General features: G+C 39.5%; 1 protein-coding gene across 2 annotated transcripts in view; it reads right to left on the bottom strand.

Moving 5' to 3' along the window:
* Positions 1–9,218: 9,218 nt before the first annotated feature.
* The window catches only part of LOC126190979 (adenylyltransferase and sulfurtransferase MOCS3), a 183,515-nt gene continuing 172,826 nt past the window's right edge, over positions 9,219–19,907 (bottom strand). For both annotated transcript variants that reach the window (XM_049931649.1, XM_049931650.1), the window contains exons 8-9: positions 19,386–19,623; positions 9,219–11,412 (exon numbers count right to left, since the gene is read on the bottom strand). In XM_049931649.1, the coding sequence (XP_049787606.1) occupies positions 11,261–11,412; positions 19,386–19,623 (390 nt within the window). In that variant the 3' untranslated portion in view covers positions 9,219–11,260. The remainder of the gene's footprint in view (positions 11,413–19,385; positions 19,624–19,907) is intronic.

Genomic DNA, 19,907 nt, shown 5'->3' with positions numbered 1-19,907 from the left:
TGTTTTTAAGGATGCCATACATATCTGTACAGCAGACAATCTCATCAAAAAGGGTGCAGGTTTTCAATTAAATGCCAGCATTGACTTCCTTTAAATGAAAACAGAAGGGACAAGAACTTCTGATTCATGACTTGACGCAGCACACTGTTGATATTTAATTCAGCTTTTAACCATAGGAGCACCTGGCAGCAGTCACTGCCCACAATGCATGAATGAAAGGTCATTTTACAGCTTTCGGCAGGCAGCACTATGAGCACCACTTTCCTCCAACCATAGTGTCTCCTCACACACACACACACACACACACACACACACACACACACACACACACACACACACACACACATTGCCTGCTCCTGGACTGATAAATTTCAAAACTGCCATGAGCCTATCCTAAGTTCTGCCCTAAAGCAGGAACAACAGCAACTGCCACCACCTGAACATATTAAAAGTTGTCTTCACGAAATACTGTGTGATTTGCACAATATGATACGAAGGCAAATACGAGAAGAGTGTTTGCAACAGATCTGTTGGGAAAGCCTGAAAAGTCACTGGAGCTAAGGTGTTGTTATGCGGTGTATGTCCATAATATAACAAATATGCATTTCCGAATATAATCAGTTGCGGACCCACTGTCACCCAATTCAATTTCACTGAAAGGTTTAGGACATTCAGTATGGCTAGAAACAAGGAGACAAGCATTTTCTTGAAAACAACAATTAGATATATTAATTAGCATACATTTGATGAATTTTTTATGTAAATGACATAGGTATTCAAACTGAATGGAAAAATAATGACTGAAATGGAATGCTGCACATTCCTTCTTTTATTCTGCAGCACTCAGTAGCTTCATTTTCAAGAAGTGATGCATTCACACCGACCAATTCAAGAAGTATATCCATCTTGTTGTTTTGTTTTCCATATGGTCAACCATAAATGAACAGATCTGTAGTATGGTACAAACACACTTCTGCTTGTTGATGAAAGCGAGAGCAGAATCTAAATATGTGTTTGACTGTGGTGAAAGCAAGTGACTGTGGTATCACTCACCACTGACTATCTAAAAAACTTATGTAAATAGGCAGCTGAACGTACATTCATAAGTCTTTTAACATCTTTGCAACTCCAGGGTGTCTTCCATCGCAATTCATGGCGTTAACAATGGTCAAATGCATGTTGGCTGATGATGGTTTGATGACTGGGAATTAACACTGATTCACCGTAGAGACATTTTAAATGTGGTTTAATTTTAACTGTGATCTTACGGTCTTGCTTTTTGACTGAGGTTGGTGTATTAGGCCATTAGTTAAGGAGATGACTGTATCTGCTTTGGTTGCATGCTTGGTTGTCATTTGACAACTGCAGCATAATTCTCAGTTGGCCGAGTCCATTCTTCTTGACATATTTGATTGATGGGGTAGAATAGTGCTACATATCAACACACATCTTCTTCAACATTCTCTATTACCTCCTACCATATGGGGTCAACATCCACAGCTGCTATCTCTTGTGTACTCAGTCTGACAGTTCTGGCTGCTATAAAATGCTATAGCTCTTCTCTTCAACCTGGCGTGTAATAAGTGAGGCTAGATCAAAGGGGTCTTTCACATCTGCCATGGGGACAACATTTGGGAGCTGACCACACCCCTTTCACCCGAGCCTTTTCTGTTGCATTTCCTCATTGTGCTGGCACTACTTGAGGAATTCCTCTATTGTGACATCCATTACCAGAAGAGCTTGGTACATGTCTTCTGCAACTCCTTTCATCAAGTGTGACATTTTGTTAGCTTCTGCCACATTTGTATTCACATTGTGACATAGTGTTAAAACATTCTGTGCATAGCGTTAAAACATTCTGTGAGTTGGGCTGTGTATTATCTCCATGAAACTGGGATCTGTTCGTCAATTGTTCTTGTGTTAAGTGAACATGTTGCTGATTGTCACCAAATGTTTTCTTCAGTTTGGCCTGGAATTTATGCCAGCTCCTGAGCTTCTCTTTGTAGTTTCAAACCACTGCTTTGTGGTCCATGTAAAAGCACGCATTTGTCAGCACACACAAGATGTCATCCAGCACCAGTTGTGTTTGATGACTCAATCAAATCCTTTCAGATATTTCATTGTGCCCTGACCAGTTTTTCTGGAACACACTGATGGATGCCTGATATTCAACTGACTTGTTGCTATTTAGTAATTCCTTGGTCTCCTGAAAATGTGGACCATGGGAACCATGTACTGCTTGTATTATGGTTTCTGTCCATGCAGGTGATGGCTTTTGCTTTGCCTAATTGGAACTAGCTACTACAGTGGTTTAGATGTTTTCAAGCATTCAGCGTCTTCACCAAACAATGTTATATTGTGACCGGAATCAAATTGAAATTTGGAAGCAGAGTTGCCAATGAAGTACAATACATAAACCTGAAACCACTTATTAACAGCTGTAATGCACAGCCAGACCAGAACTGAAGTAGAGGATGGAGAGTTCTGCCATTTATACAAACATTGAATATTCCAGAATGTACAAACATATAGTATTTTGTTAACCTTCTAGAAATGCTAAGTACTAAATAAATAACTGTTGGCAATCATGTTAAAACTTGCACCACTACACCAAACTGCATGCATAACAGCTCACAGCAATATACTTATGGAGGAAAGCCCTTACTATGTCAGCAAAATATGGATGGAGGCCTGCCTTCAGAATCATCAATTTCCAAATCTGTTGGTGAGCATTACACAAAAAAGGGTACAGCTTGCACCAAGGATCAACCATATCATTAAACTTCAAAGGCACATTCATTATTCACTGCCCACTCCCCCCCCCCCCCCCCCCCCTGCTCACAATAGCATTTGCCTAACATCTAAATTTCATGACAGATATTATTCCCTTTCAAGGAGTATAAAATATTGCAAAAATTTTGGGTTGAACCTAAGTGCACAAAGTGACTGCGATCTGAGCTTACATGGCCACCACCCCAGATAACAAAGGCTATCATCCTCTAGTGTGTCTCCAATATAAGGAAATCACCAATTCTTAGACTTCTCAGAAACTATTAGGTTGTAGGCCTGATACATATAAATAAAATTTCCTTGTTTTCGTGTGTTTGAAAGATTCCATCTGGTCAACAATAAAAATGGATCTTTCATCATGAACTTTGACTGCAATTTGTTTGGAGAAAAAAAGAAGAAAAAAAAAACAAACAAACAAAAGAGTGGCACCTGACTAGTACATCAATGATCATCAAAATCAATAGGTTACAGGACATGCCCTCTCTCTATAAGTCAGCGAATATTTTATTTGTAGCCTTTACTTCCTTATCAAATTTTCATCTAATGAATTAATTATTTTAGTGGTTGTGGACACAACTTTCAAATTGCTTCATTTTCTATCGCCCCTAAAGATTATGGTGGCAATGCTCTGGTTCGCCTAGTTCCCCATTTTCTTTTAAATTCTATGGTCTTTTGTTCTGGAAGCTTCTTTTGGCCTGTTAAATCATTATCAATATACTATCTGACAAAAGTATCCGGACACATAATAGTGGACATTAATATAGGATGTGTCCACCCTTCAGTTTTAAGATGGCTCAAACTTTGCTGGGGACACTTTCAGTGAGCTGTCAGAATGTCTGTGGATGAATGGCAGCCCATTCTTCCTCATCAGAGAAGGTAGTGATGTTAAATGGTGTGGTCTCGAGCGAAGTAAACATCCTAACTCATCCGAAAGTGTACCACTGGGTTCAGGACAGGAGTCTTGGCAGGCTGGTCCAGTTTATGAATTTCATGGTCCACAAATCAATGCCTTACAGAAGCTGCTTAATGACAGGGATCATTATCATGCTGATACAATCAATCATCTCCAAGCTGTTCCTCTTCTGGACCAGAACATAATGCTGTAATATGTATTCATATCCTTCCATATTTAATGTTTTTGAAGAGCAATACATGGACCACACCCCAACCCATGGCAAATATCTCATTACCATAACACCATCTCCTCAGTCCTTCACTGTTAGCAATACATATTATGGCAGGTAATGTTCTGCAGGAATTCACCAGACCTGCTCCCTTCCATTGGATTCATTACTCCAAATTCCTCATTTCTAGTCATCCTCTGTCCAGTAGCATTGCTCTCTACAGCACCTCAAGCACGGCTTAGCACTGAATACAGAAATGTGTTGCTTGTGAGCAGCTGCTCGACAGTTGTACCCCATTCTTCCTAACTCCATATGCACAGTCACTGTGCTAGCTAAACAACTGTTAGCACTATGGAAGTCACAAGTGATTCCTTCCACTGATTTCATTTGATTTTTTACAAATTCTCTCCACAATGTTTAATGGTCGCTGTCCACCTGTTCATGAGATCTGCCTGGTCTTGGTTTAGCTGTGGTTATTGCTTTGCAATTCCACTTGATAATCACAACACCAGCAGTTGACTTGGACATATTTGGTAGGGTTGAAATGTCCATGATGTATGTATTACTCAGGTGATATCTAACGACTAGTCTGTATTTGAAGTCACTCTCTACTGACCAACCCATTCACTGTTATTGCTTCTCTAGTATAACACAATACCCCTTGCCTCTCATGAAATTAGATTAGATTAGTACTTGTTCCATAGATCATGAATACGACACTTCGTAATGATGTGTAGTCAATTATACATTACATACATTTGTCTGGATACTTTTTGATCAAATGGTGTATATTTTACAAATATTTTCACTGAAGTCATGGGTACTGTTCATAGGGCAGTTTTACTCATGAAACTCATCAGCTACCTGTATGCTCGTTTGAGTTTATAAATGCTGTTACTGACTTTTCATTTTCATGATCTCTCATGGTTACCGAGAGAGCCAAGGCATATATAGTATTCTCCAGCTGCTATTGCTGCATCCTAGTTGCATTTTCTGGCACAGTGTGCCTCACGTTGTCACATGCCAATCAACTCCGGTTGGCCCCTGTTGCAGACTAGAGGACACCTGGCCACCACAAGCTGCACTGCAGTGAGTCATGATCTGGTCTCATCATGTTGTGAATTCACACACAATGTAGTATGGACCTGCAAGTACCATGCTGAATGAATAGCCTGCATAGTGAATTGAAACAACTTTCCAGTCAAGTCATGTTATTAACTTAAATTTTAGTCTTCACAGCTGTTAAGTTTTATGTCACTGGAATCACTTTACTAAATGACAAATACAGACCCCCAGTTAATGGCAATTTCTCTACTTAGTCTATAAATGAATTCTGATCTCACTCTTCTTGTTAACTTTACTGACAAATGGTTGTTACTCCAACCTTCTACATGCTTCCTAAATTCCTTAAAACCAACCATTTAGGACGCACCATTGTGGCCAGTTACTGGGCCCTCACTGAGAGAATCTCTGCTCTCACAGACCAACACCTTCAACCTAATACCCGGAACCTATTCTCCTATATAAGATACCAACCACTTCCTCCACTGACTCTCCACAGTTCCTGTCCCTTTACCACATTGTGCCCTGCTCGTCACTACTGGTGCCACCTCCCTTCACACTAACATCCCTAATGCCCAAGGCTTTACTGCTATTGAACACTATCTTTCCCAATGCCCGACGGATTCCAAACCAACAACCTCCTTCGTAGTCACCATGACCAACTATATGCTCACCCACAATTACTTCTTCTTTGAATGCATTACCTACAAATAAATCCATGCCAACCTATTCATTGGCCATCTAGAGGAATCCTTCCTAAACATCGAGAATCCTGAACCTCTCACCTGGTTCAGATTCACTGATGACACCTTTGTGATCTAGATCAAGGGTCAGGACACCCTGTCCGCATTCCTACAGAACCTCAACAGCTTCTCACCCATTTGCTTCACCTGGTCTTCCTCAACCCATCAAGCCACCTTCCTAGATGCTGACCTCCGCCTCAATGATGGCTACATCAGTACTTCTGTCTATATCAAACCTACTAACCACCAGCAATACTTCCACTTTAACAGCTGCCACCCATTCCATACCAAGAAGTCCCTTCCATATAGCCTAGCCACTCATGGTCATCGCATCTGTAATGACACTCTCAAAATATACCAAGGGTCTCACTGAAGCCTCCACAGACCGTAATTATCCTCCCAACCCTGTGCAAAAACAAATCTCCTGTGCCTTGTCTTTCCAGTCAGCCACCACCTTCCAAAGTCTCAATGTCCGGCCATAGAGGAGCATTCCCCTGATAACTTATTACCATCAAGGACTGGAGCAATTGAATTACATTCTCCTCCAGGGATTTGACTACCTCTCGCCTTGCCCTGAAATGAGAAATATCCTGCCCACTATCCTTCCCACCCCTCCCACAGTGGTATTCCACCGTCCAATATACTTGTCCATTCCTACACAACCCCTGCTCCAAACCCTTACTTCATGGCTCATATCCCTGCAATAGACCTAGATGCAAGACCTGTCCCATACATCCTCCTACCACCACTTACTCCAGTCCAGTCACAAACATCACCTATCCCAACAAAGGCAGGTCTCCCTGTGAAACCAGTCGTGTGATCTACAAGCTAAGCTGCAACCATTATGCTACATTCTATGCCTGTCCATATGAATGGACACCAGCAAACAGTGGCCAGGAAGCAAATAGACTGTCTTGGTGCTGAGCACGCTGCCCAATACGACATGCTTCATTTCAATGGCTGCTTCACAGGCTGTGCCATATGGATCCTTCCCACCAACACCAGCTTTTCTGAATTGCGCAGGTGGGACCTATCCCTGCATTACATTCTACGTTCCCATAACCCTCCTGGCCTCAACCTTTCTTTAAGTCACTGTCCTCACCCATCCAACCCCTTCCTTGTTCCCATTCCAGCACTATACAACCATCATTCCACCGTCGCATCCAGTCTTTTTACTTCTCTCCTTTACTGCTTTGCCCTCCACTCTCTCCTGTCTAACCTCCTGACTGCACATATCTGACCTACTCTCTCTCCACCTTGGCCCTGCACGTTCCCCCATCAGCACTACTTCACAGTCCCCCCACCCCTACCCTACTATTCCTTCCCCTCCCCACCCCACCCTCCTCCTTACCCATACCGTCGCCTGAGACTGCACTCGTGTGTGTGAGTAGCATTTGCGTGAGTGCGTGCGTGTGTGTGTGTGTGTGTGTGTGTGTGTGTGTGTTGTCTATTTTTGATGAAGCCCTTGCTGGCCAAAAGCTTACTCGTGACAGTCTTTTTGTTGTGCCTATTGTGACTCAGCATCTCTGCTACATGATAAGTAGGAACTTTTCTTTTTATAGTTACATTCCTGTCCCTGGCAGGCCTCCATTAAATTTCATTTGCAAGTTATGCATTACAAAAGACAATCGATCTCTCACTTATCATGTTTCACTATAACTGCTTGTACATACACGTGTATACTCCAGATCCTGGACATGATTATTCTTATAGTTGTGTCTTTTGTGCAGCTATATCACAGAGACAATATTATGAAAAGGATAGATTACTGCTCACCATATAGCAGAGATGCTGAGTTAGAGATTGGCACAACAAAAAGACTTTCATACAATATGGTGAGAAGGATAGTTGCTACTCACCATATAGTGGAGATGCTGAGTTGCAGATAGGCACAACAAGACTAGCAGAAAATGAGCTTACGGCCAACAAGGCCTTCGACGGAGGTAGAGCAAACACACACACACACACACACACACACACACACACACACATGACCACAGTCTCTGGCTGTCGAGGTCTGTCTGGCCTCAGCATCTAGTGACTGTAGTAATTTGTGTCTGAGCTGCGTTGTCTGGGTCTGATGAAGGCCTTTTTGGCCGAAAGCTTGTTCAACAGTATTTCTGTTGTGCCTATCTGGGACTCAGTATCTCTGCCATAAGGTGAGTAGTAATCTATCCTTTGTATGATATTTGTCAATATTTCATTTTGGAGTTTCCATTGTTTCTACCTCAGAGATGATATAATAGTATAATTAATAATTGAATGATACACTGAGATGATGAAAGTCATGGGATCCCTCCTAATATCATATTGGACCTCCTTCTGCCCAGTGCAGTGCAGCTGGTAGATGTGGCATGGACTCAACAAGTTGTTGGAAACCCCTGCAGAATTATTGAGCCATCTGCCTCCATTGCCATCCATAACTGCAAAAGTGTTGGCGGTGCAGGATTTTGTGCATGAACTGATCTCTCGATTATGTCCCATAAATGTTAGAAGGGACTCATGTTGGGCGATCTGATCAACCATATCATTCACTCAAATTGTCCAGGATGTTCTTCAAACCAATCGTGAATAATTTTGGCTTGGTGACATGGCACATTATCATCCATAAAAATTAAATCATTGTTTGGGAACGTGGAGTCCATTAATGGCTGCAAATGGTCTCTAAGCAGCCAAACATAAGCATTTACAGTCAATGTCAGTTTAGTCTGAACGGAGAACACAGTCCATTCCATGTAAACTCAGCCCACACCACTATGGAGCCACCACCAGCTTGCAAAGTGCCTCTTTTGGGTCGATGAATTTGTGGGGTCCGAGCCAAACTTGAACCCTACCATCAGTTCTTACCAACTGAAATTGGGATTCATCTGATGAAGCCACGGTTCTCCAGTTATCTAGGGTCCAGCTGATATGGTCACGAGCAACAACATGCTATTAGCAAGGACACTCATGTCAGCTGTCTGCTACCACAGTCCATTAATATCAAAGTTTGCCGCACTGTCCTAAAGGAGAGATTCATCATATGTCGCACATTGATTTCTGTAGTTATTTCCCACAGAGTTGTTTGTCTGTTGACACTGACAACTCCACACAAACACTGCTGCTCTCAATTGTTAAGGGAAGGCTGTTGGTCACTGTGTTGTCCATGCTGCGAGATAATGTGGTATTCTTGGCATGCTCTTGTCACTGTGGATCTCAAAATTTTGAATTCCCCTATGATTTCAAAAATGGGATGTCCCATGCATCCAGCTTCAACCACCACTCTGCATTAAGTCTAATAATTCCCATTGGGTGGCCATAATAACATCTGAAATCTTTTCACTTGAATCAGACAAATGACAGCTCTGGCAATGCATGACCCTTTCATATCTTTTGTATGTGCCATCTGTATATGTGCATATTGCTATTCCATGACTTTTGGTCACTTCAGTGCACCATGAGGAGCGCTTTCTAAAGTGAATCAACCTGTTTCATGAACAAACACAAATACACACATGAATAAGATATCAGATGATGTTGTAATACAGAAAATAAACACATTTTAACAAGCCAACTATCCAGCACCCTCCTTCCAATATATATTAACATGACACCTGAAGACTCCATTCTACAAATACACATATTTTGGTATATTTACAAATATATTATATATTATTTTGTGTAATGGAAGTTACATAAGTCACAAAACCTCAGTACCATTGATACAAGTAAATGTAAGTTATATAGAAATCCCACGTATACAAATGTGGACAAATACTTAAGATTAGGAAGTATGTACAATAAAAACACAGAAGGAAATGCCCAGACCATTTAAGGAAGTTATTATTATATTAACACCTTTAACTTTTAATACAAAAATCTAACTTTTATTGTTTATTTATATATTCCTTAATTATGTATGTTTATTGTGTAATAATGTATGTTTCCTGATTTCATTTCAATTTATGCTTACTGGATGTAGTTTGTTTACAGCTGCTTGTAAATTTGTGTGTCTGTAGTTTCTCTTGAAAAGCTGTTAGTGTACATGCAATCATAGTGAGATTGGTTCTCTGCAAAAATAAGGTGTGTTATGCATATTGACATGGGAAACTAAAAGGTGTACAACTCTGCTTCTGCTGTTTGCCGACAGATGGTGACAATGGTAAGTAGTGGCTGAAAGAAACAGATCGCAGATGTCAGGCAGTTAGCTTGGACCTTGGTCAACATAACCTCATTCAAACATTTGTCGATTTGTATCTGCATCATAAAGTTGTTCTTGATTGAAAATGTCAGTTTTCGAGCCTAATTCTCATCATTTGCGGGAGCTGTTACTGTTTTGTTTCAATATGAAGAAAACAGCAGCTGAGCTTCATCGAATGCTCTCAGGTACATATGGTAAGGATGCTGCTAGTGAATTAATGTATCTTGGATGGTTTCAACACTTCAAGAATGGTGATTTTAATGTCAAAGACCAGCATAGTGGTGGAAGAGAGAATGTTTCTGAAGATGCAGAATTGGAGACATTGTTGAGTGAAGACTCATGTCAAACTCAAGAAGAATTGGCACGATTAGTGGGAGTGGCGCAGCAAGCCATTTCAAAATGTCTCAAGGCTATGGGAATGATTGAGAAAGAAGGAACTTGGGTCCCATGTGAGCTGAAACCACGAGACATTCAATGGCATTTGTGAACAGTTGCTTCAGAGGCAAAAACGGAAGGGATTTCTGCATCACATTATGACCAGGGACGAAAAATGGGTTCGTTATGATAACCCTAAATGCAAAAAAATCATGAGGATATCCCGGCCATGCTACCACGTGGCTTCAAGTTCATGCTCTGTATTTGGTGGGACCAGCTCGGCGTCATGTACTATGATGTGTTAAAACTAAGTGAAACAATCACAGGTGCTCATTATTGAACACAATTAATGCGTTTGAGCAGAGCATTAAATGACAAACTGCCGCAATACAGCGAGAGGCACGATAAAGTGATTTTGCAGCACGACTTTGCTCGACTCCATATTGCAAAAGAGGTCAAAACATACTTGGAAATGTTAAAATGGGAAGTCATACCCCACATGTCGTATTCTCCAGACATTGCTCCCTCTGGCTATCACCTGTTTAGATCAATGGCACATGGCCTGGCTGACCAACACTTCCAATCTCATGAAGGAGCCACAAATTGGATCGATTCGTGGATCGCTTCAAAAGATGAACAATTTTTTCAACATGGGATTCATACACTGCCCAAAAGATGGGAGAAAGTAGTGGCCAGCAATGGAAAATACTTTGAATAATACATGTATAGTCAATTTGTTTCATTAAAGGCTCAAATTTTGGGGGAAAAAATGGCGGAAGCAAAGTTGTACACCTTGTACAACTTGGTTAATTCTCTGCCATTGGAAAGCGATATTTAGGAATCACATTTTTTTTTTTTTTTTTGCTAAAGTAACCCTCCAAGTAGCTCTGTCAGGAAATTTTATTTGTATTTAAAAATTATCTTGGTTGTTTGAATAAAAGGCTTCCACCATTTATCTTCGTATAACAACCAGTGCATGCATGACATCAGTAAACAGGAAACAACTTGTCCACATCATTTGCCCAACCATGCAGGCCTCCTATAATGTCCCGTATTGTCACTGCCTCTTCTGTTAGGTGTTCTTTCAATTTAATAACACCTTTCTGTGAAGCATTCCCACGGCGACAGACTACAATAACTGCAACAGAAACAAAATCAAACAATGGAAAATCCAGGATGGAATGTAACAGTATTATGAAAAGGATACTTGCTACTAACCATATAGTGGAGATGGTGATTCACAGATAGGCCACCAAAAAGACTGTCACAAAATAAGCTTCTGGCCAATCTAGGCCTTCGTCAAAAATAGACAACAGACACACAAGGGTGCAAGCAAGCGTGCGCCCCCCCCCCCCCCCCCCACACACACACACACATATGACCACAGTCTCTAGCAGTCTGGCTTCAGCCAGCCAGCAATCAACAATCGGCAGCACTGGTGTTTGTGTAGAGCTGTCAGTGGTAACAGACAAGCAACATTATGTGAAATAATTGCAGAAATCAATGTGGGGCATATGATGAACTATTCTGTTTGTACAGTGCAGGAAAATTTGGCATTAATGGGATGTGGTAGCAGACGACAGACACAAGTGTCTTTGCTGACAGTATGCCGTGGACTGCAGCGCATCTCTTGGGCTCTTGGTTACATCAGTTGGATCCTAGATGACTAGACAACCATGGCCTTGTCAGATGAATCCCAATTTTAGTTGGTAATACCTGATGATAGGATTCAAGTGTGGCTCAGACCCCACAAAGCCATGGACCCAAGTTGTCAGTAAGGCACTGTGCAAGCTGGTGGTGGTCCCACAGTGGTGTGTGGTGTGTTTACACGGAATGGACTGGGTTCTCTGTGCCGACTAAACTGATCATTGACTGCAAATGGTTATGTTTGGCTACTTGGAGACCATCTGCAGCCATTAATGGACTTCACGTTCCCAAACAATAATTTAATTTTTGTGGATGATAATGTGCCATGTCACCAAAACAAAATTATTCATGATTCATCTGAAGAACATCCTGGACGCTTTGAGCGAATGATTTGGTTGATCAGATAACCCAACATGAATCCCTTCTAACATTTATGGGACAGAATCGAGAGATCAGTTCATGGACAAAATCCTGCACCGCCAACACTTTTGCAGTTATGGATGGCAATGGAGGCAGATGGCTCAATAACTCTGCAGGGGTTTCCAACAACTTGTTGAGTCCATGCCACATCTACCAGCTGCACTACACAGAAATACTGTTAAACATGTAAGCTTTTGGCAAAAAAGGCCTTTATCGGAACAAGACAACACGCAGCTCAGACACACGACTACGGTCACTAGCTGCTGAGGCCAGACAGACCTCGCAGCCAGAGACTGTAATAGTGTTTGACAGTCCTTTTGTTGTGCCTACCTGCAACTCAGCATCTCCGCTACATGGTGAGTAGCAACTATCTCCTGCAGGAGAGCTTCTGTAAAGTTCGGAAGGTAGGAGACGAGGTACTGGCAGAAGTAAAGCTGTGAGGACGGGGCATGAGTCGTGCTTGGGTAGCTCAGTTGGTAGAGCACTTGCCCGCGAAAGGCAAAGGTCCCGAGTTCGAATCTCGGTCCGGCACACAGTTTTAATCCGCCAGGAAGTTTCATTCAGCAAGATGTTCATAGATACTTGGCAGGTCATAAAAAATAAGGGAAACTGATAAGTAGCGACGAGGGTGAAAAAAGTTGTGTAGCATTAAGAAAGACAAAACCAAACCATTATCTTGCAAGAAATGTGCTAAAGCCTATAACTAATAGTCAAAGTAGGTATGTTATTCCCTGGAATGTAAATGGTTTAAACACTGATGCTTCGAACAATAAAAGCTCCATAATAGATTAATTGGAAATCATTCTGTCAGAATGTGCAAAGATTAGAGTTGTTTGTTTAAATGAGCACTGGTTTACTGAGGCCACAATTAAAATTCTAAGCAGAATAGGGAACTTCGTGTTAGCAAATAGCTTTTGCAGAAGAAACAAGCCACGATCATGTATAATTCTACATAGTGATATAAATTTTGAGAACAGAAACTGTTTTAATTATTTAAATGAAGAATGTGAGTTTGAGAGCTGTTGTGTAGAAATAGTAGACTCACTAGCAAATGTTAGAATAATCTCAATAGACAGAATTCCAGGGACGTAAACAACAGAACTATTCTTATATAAGCTTCAAATTATGCTAGAAGACCTTTGTACAGAAAAAAAGAAAAAAATTGTCTTAGCTGCTGATTTTAATATTGATATCACATTTGATAGTAGCCATGCTTCAAGATTCAATGACTTAGTAAAGAAATATGGTTTCAAGCTGAATTTCTTTGAATCTACCAGAGACAATGGGCAATCAGCAACATGTATTGACAATGTTCTAACTAATTATGTACATGAAGATGTGTGAAAATTTTGTCTATATCTAGGTATTTCAGATCACTGTGTTCATTGAGCTGCCACAGACAGACAGGAACATCTCATGTATGAGCACCCATATGAGCAGGAACTTTAGTAAAGAAAACTTGCTAACATTTAGTGAGAAGCTAAAAGAGAAAACATAGCCTTTTGATCATTGTAACTCAAGAGACGAAAACTTTGACAAATTCCTAAACAGTTTTCTTGGTGTCTTTAATGAAACATTTCCACCTAGACTCTTCAGCAATAAAATAACAAATAAAGTAAAGTGCCGGGACATAAAAATTTCCAGAGTAAGGAAAAGGCAACTGCACAGAGAATTAAAATATAATAAAGATATTGATTTCATTAAATATGTTAGACTCTATAAAACCATATTTAAAAGAGTTGTCAGGGCAGCAAAACAACTGGCAAATAACAGGCTAATTTTAAATCATAAAAATAAGACAACGGCTGTGTGGTCAGTCTTTAAAACTGAGTTAGGTGTTAAAGCTTGTAACCAAGAAATTTCAAAAATTGACACTGAAGGAAATACTATTGTAAATCCAACTCAAATACCAGAGTACTTTAATGAATTTTTTACAAATGTAGCAAAGTCAATGTAGATGTAACAGATTATCACAACAAAGTAAATCCCTTTGGCCTAGGTAAAAACTCTGAAAACTTTACAAAATTCTTAAAAGTGTCTGTGAAGGCTGTAGAAAATGCTATTCTAACATTAAGAAACAAAAAATCTGCAGGTTAGGATGGAATAACCACCAAAGTTATTAAAATGGTACACAATAGAATTGCAAAACCACTAGCTCAAATAATGAATCAATGTTTTGAAGAGAGCTATTTCCCAGAGGTACTGAAATATGCTGAAGTCAAACCACTCTTCAAGAAGGGATCAAGAGAGATAATGGGAAATTATTGTCCTATCTTGATTCTCCCAGTCCTATCTAAAATATTTGAAAAACTTGCTGCTGCACAAATCAAAAACTTCATTGCAAAATATTCTGTTATTATAAACAATCAATTTGGTTTTCAGCAGGGGAAAAGCACCATAGATGCAGTAAACAGGTGTCTCCCGTAGATGGAGACGAAATGTTAGGTGGAAATTTTATACATCGACCACGGCCTCTCAGCCCGTAAGTTTCAACTGAAGACAGCACCGGCCGTGAAAGAATATTAAGAATGCCCACAAAAACCAAGTTATAGAAGAAGTTGACTCAGTCAAATTCTTAGGTTTAAATGTAAATAAAAATTTGAGCTGGCAGGCACACACTGAATACCTGGCAAACAAACTGAGCAGCTTTGCATTTGCAATGCAAATATTATCAACTGCAACTGACAAGGACACACAAAAAGTAGCATATATAAGCTACTTCAAATCCATTATTAGGTATGGTACTGTTTATTGGGGTAACTCGACAAACATAGTGCGGATACTAAAAATACAGAAAAAAATCATTTGAAATATGTGCACTGCAAGTCACAAAGAACCATGTCGACCATTATTTAGAAAACTTAAAATATTAACTCTGCCATCCTTATACATATATGAGATTATTATATTTTTGTACACCAGACATGAATTATTTGAGGGAAACCATTTTGTCCATTCACATGATACTAGAAACAAAGAAAATTTTATGCTCCCCACCCACCGCCTAAGACTGTTTGCCCAGGGACCTCAATACATGGGAATGAAAATTTGTAATAAATTAAAAGAGAACAAGTTGATGTAGATGAATTTAGGTTCACTTAAAAGAAAGCTATATGAGGTACTGACAATGAAGTGTTATTACTCAGTGGATGAATTCATGCAGAACAAACTGGAAATTTGATCTGGATACAATGTGTTACACATTCCAAGAAATACCTTTATACTGTTATTATTTATTATAGTGCTATTATTGATTAATGTAAAAATCATTGTAACTGTTTTATAAATTTTTGATATGTCTCCTGTACGCAAACCAAATGGATTGCAAATGTAAGTCACGAGATGAATAAAACACAATTCACAATAGTATCTTAGCAACTGAAATTGCTTCTTAGAAATGTTTTGATGTGTATATGTGTGAAAATCTTTGGTATGTGTCATATTAATGTAATATGTCGGAAAGTCATATTTACCTTGAGGCAGCTGATAGAAAAAGTTTGCACGTTTGATTGGGAATTACACCCCACCTTCATTGATTTTTGACAAGCTTATAGCAGCACTAATTGCTCCATGTTATGAAAACGTTGAGGAATTAGACATCCCATTGAAATGTATCCAAATACTGCAGGTTGCTACTCTCAATCAACTTGTCAAGAATGGTTTGGCAACCAACTATTGGCACTATTAAGTATGCAAAATAGGTGGTGGTGGCAGACACAATCCTGGCATTTACTGATGACTCTGTGATTCTGGCAACACCAAGGAGCAAGTGTGTGCTGATACCTCCTGATTACTCCACAATTCAAACAAAACTGCATTGTTGGTGAATGATGATTTCATAGTGTGTCATGCAGTCAAGCTCTCCTTCTGTTTGTTGTTGTTGATAGGCATACCACTGAATGAGCTCAAGAATTCAAAGGGATCCATACTGACTAATAAAAATAAAGTGACAAAAGAAGAGCATCAATGAATAATAAACACAAATCGCATGTTCTTAAGTCTGAACACTCTATTCAAGTCATGTCTAATAAAATGGAAGAAAGAGATTTAGCTGTACATGACAGTAGCATGGCCAGTACTTTTATATGGTGGCTAAACCTGTGCGACATCAGCAACAACTGAAGAAACAATCAGTGCCTTTGAAAAGAAGGTACTTCAAAAGACTTACAGACCCATCTATAATACCATGGAAGGTAAGTGGGAAAGAAGAATGCAAGATGACCTATATGAGCGGTTGGTTGAGAAAGCTGGGTGATGTTAGCTACAACTTTAAGCGGAAGGTAGTTCAAAAGATCAATGGAACTGTCTGCAATACAATTGTAGGTAAACGGGAATGAATAATGAAGGAAGACCTAAACCAAGTGTCTGGAAAGCCACACATTGGTCGAATATTAGCTCAGAGTAGGATACAGTGGTTTGTCCACTTCTTTTGAAGTGATGAATCCCTCCTTAACCAAGACCTCCATTCTCAATCTGCTGAAAAATGGCCTATGGGACATCCCAAGATTCAATGGAAGGATTGAGTACTAACAATCCTTAAACAAGTGGAGCCAACAGTGATGGAAGATGAAGCTAGAGACCAAGATTGGTGGAATTCTATCTGGTCCTCCGTTGCGACTGACTGACTTCCCTCTATTTGTTGTGCTTTTGTAATGTGTTCCTTTATAATACTTTATAGTGTTTAGTTTTTCCATTTTTTTCTTCTGTTTCCTTCTGTAGGCATTAGAGGCCCATTAATGCAATAGGTAATGATGAAGATAATGTGGGAATGTCAGTACTGTCTTATATCCCTGGCTTAGCCAGCTGTCAAAGCTAGTCCCAAGCCACACATTAGGAATTTTATACAACAAAATAACATATCCTATTTATGGTGCTATGCACTGGATGTACACTTAAACAGAATAACTTTACATAAGAACAAAATTAAAATGACTGTGGTTTGATTTGTCAACATCACTAAACAATGAAAAGAGAATGATTTCAACACAAAATTAAATTTTTTTATATAAAAATGTTTAAATGTATTCAAAGAATTTTAAGTGGGAAGTTGAAAACTCAGACGACAGTAGCATATTACATATGTTGTAAAACACTCCAAATAAGAAGCAGTAGCATTTGAAAGTATGGTTAAAATTTTAAATGGAAAGTCGAAAACTCAGACCACTGTACCATATTGCATATGTTATAAACAAGTCCAAATAAACAGCAGTAGCATTTGAATGGTATGGTAATAACTGTGTAAAACAGATATAATATGTAGCAGTTGTATGCAACACATACTTTCCGGTGTAATTACTATAACAGTATTGTTTATGATGTTTGCACAAACCACTGATTCAATGACTCCATGGGGGAAAATATAAATAAATAAATAAGGTGGCTTGTAACGTATGGGTGTAGATGTAGTGAGAAATATAAAACAATGGAACTAATGAAAAACAGATAAAACATTCAGTGCAATAGCTCATATGGTCCATCCTCGGAATGCAATACAGCAATGATTATTTGTGGCATGGATTCAACAAGACCTTGCTAGGTTTATGGAATGTCACACCAGATGTTTATGCATAGTTCACAGATTTCCCATACATTATGGGCTGGTGATCTTTGAACATGGAGATGGCACCCGCCAACCTCCCAGTTGTTTCTCTAGCTTCCTACCAGGCAAATCTGGTAGCCAAAAGAGCAAGGTGAGTTCACTATCATGCTCTTCAAACCACTGTAGTTCAATTATGACCTCATGATATGAACATTTTTCCTTCTACAAGACGCCACATTACCAACGGGGAAGACATGAAGTACATAGTGATGTAGGTGGTGTGCAATAATGTTCAAATAGTTCACAGTAGCTGTGGTGCCTTTAATTATTACCACAGCTCCCATGTAAGCCGAGGCAAACGTCTGTCATAGCATAATACTGTCCCCGCCAGTCTGTGACTGTAGTATGATACCTGTTTCAAGCAGCTGTTCGCCTGGATGATGGCGTATCTGGACACAACCACTGACCTGGTGTAACATGAAATGTGATTCATCTGAACAACTGACACATTTCCATTGATCCTCAGTCCAAAACACATTTCTGGAGATCCACGGTGCACTCTTAATGATTCTGTGCCCACTAGAACTGTACCTGACAATGTCATTGGACCAACATGGGAAAACATAGGAGTCATCTGCCGTGGAGCCCATGTTCAACAATGTGCACTGAACAATGTGCTCCAAAACAATTGTGGCTATACCAGCATTGTGTCATCAGATATGGCACAGATCCCTGTTTGTATTACTTCACAGATCAGGAAAGCCTCTGACCTCCACTTTCTGTGATGAGGTATAGATGTCCAATATCTTGTTGCCTAATTGGGATTTTTCCATAGATACATACGACGCAGCACACAAAAACCTGACTAGCTTCACTGTTTTCTAGATTCTTATTCCAACGTACAGGGCAACAACAAGAGGAGAAGAAGAAGAAGAAGAAGAAGAAGAAGAAGAAGACGGAAACCGTACTTATGTCAGCAGATGATAGGATTGGAATATACATAACAAATAATTGAAGAAATTGGGTGTAAGTGCTGCTTTGAGGTGAAGACATTGGCACAGGAGAGAAAATTATGGTAAGCTACATTAAACAAAGCAGTTGGCTGATGGGAGAAAATGCTAACTGCGGCACCTGAAATTGATTAAAGAGCACAACTGTTTTCATTCTATCTGACTGACAGCTGCTATTTTAGTTCAAAACTTATTTTCCCAACACAGTGATATTGTGTGGTAAGAGGGATAGCATATTAGCAGTCAGCCGAGAGGACTATCATTTAAACATCTTTTCTGGCAGTAAAGACAAAAATATTATGAGCTCCTTTGCAAATACTATCGATTTCATAAAGCTGATGAGCAATGGTTAAGTTTGAAGATACTTTACTGATGAGCTTTATATAAATTTAATGGGATTATTACAGATAGTCAAACATTTATAGAAAAAACTCAATATATTTATGACTTAAATAGATTTCTTCAAAATGTTTTTCCTGTTGTTTCAATACTGACCTGGGAGAGAAGAACTTTTATTTCTTTTTGCATCAATAAGTTGCTTTATGTCACACAGAACAGTTTCATTGTTTAATGTGTCAAGTGGAATATTTATTGCGTTGTCTAAGTGGCATATCTCATACTCCATTGGAGGTCTTACATCTACTAAAATATGTGGTTTCCCTTCATTAAGAAATCTTCTGTATTCCAAAGGTGTGATCCTGTCCCTAGCATCTAGTAACTGAAGCTTATGATCCTGAAAAAGCAAGAGAGAAAAATCAGTACAATGAAGCACATAAAAAAATAGTAATTGTGATATACACCCTTAAATTATATATTATCAATACTGAAGATTAAACATTTCACTCATCGCTCACAAATAGACTAGTTAGTGATATGTGCCTCCTTGTATGATGGCACAAGACTGTCGGAACATAGTAGTACATGAGCTGTAGGGAGCAAGTTATTACCTATCATGCTGGACCAAAAGTTCATTATTGACCTTAGGTGATTCTCCATTCAATCCAGATAACGATAACT

Source organism: Schistocerca cancellata, chromosome 6, assembly GCF_023864275.1.
Source record: "Schistocerca cancellata isolate TAMUIC-IGC-003103 chromosome 6, iqSchCanc2.1, whole genome shotgun sequence".
NCBI lineage: Eukaryota > Metazoa > Arthropoda > Insecta > Orthoptera > Acrididae > Schistocerca > Schistocerca cancellata.
This window is presented reverse-complemented; position numbering and strand designations above follow the sequence as displayed.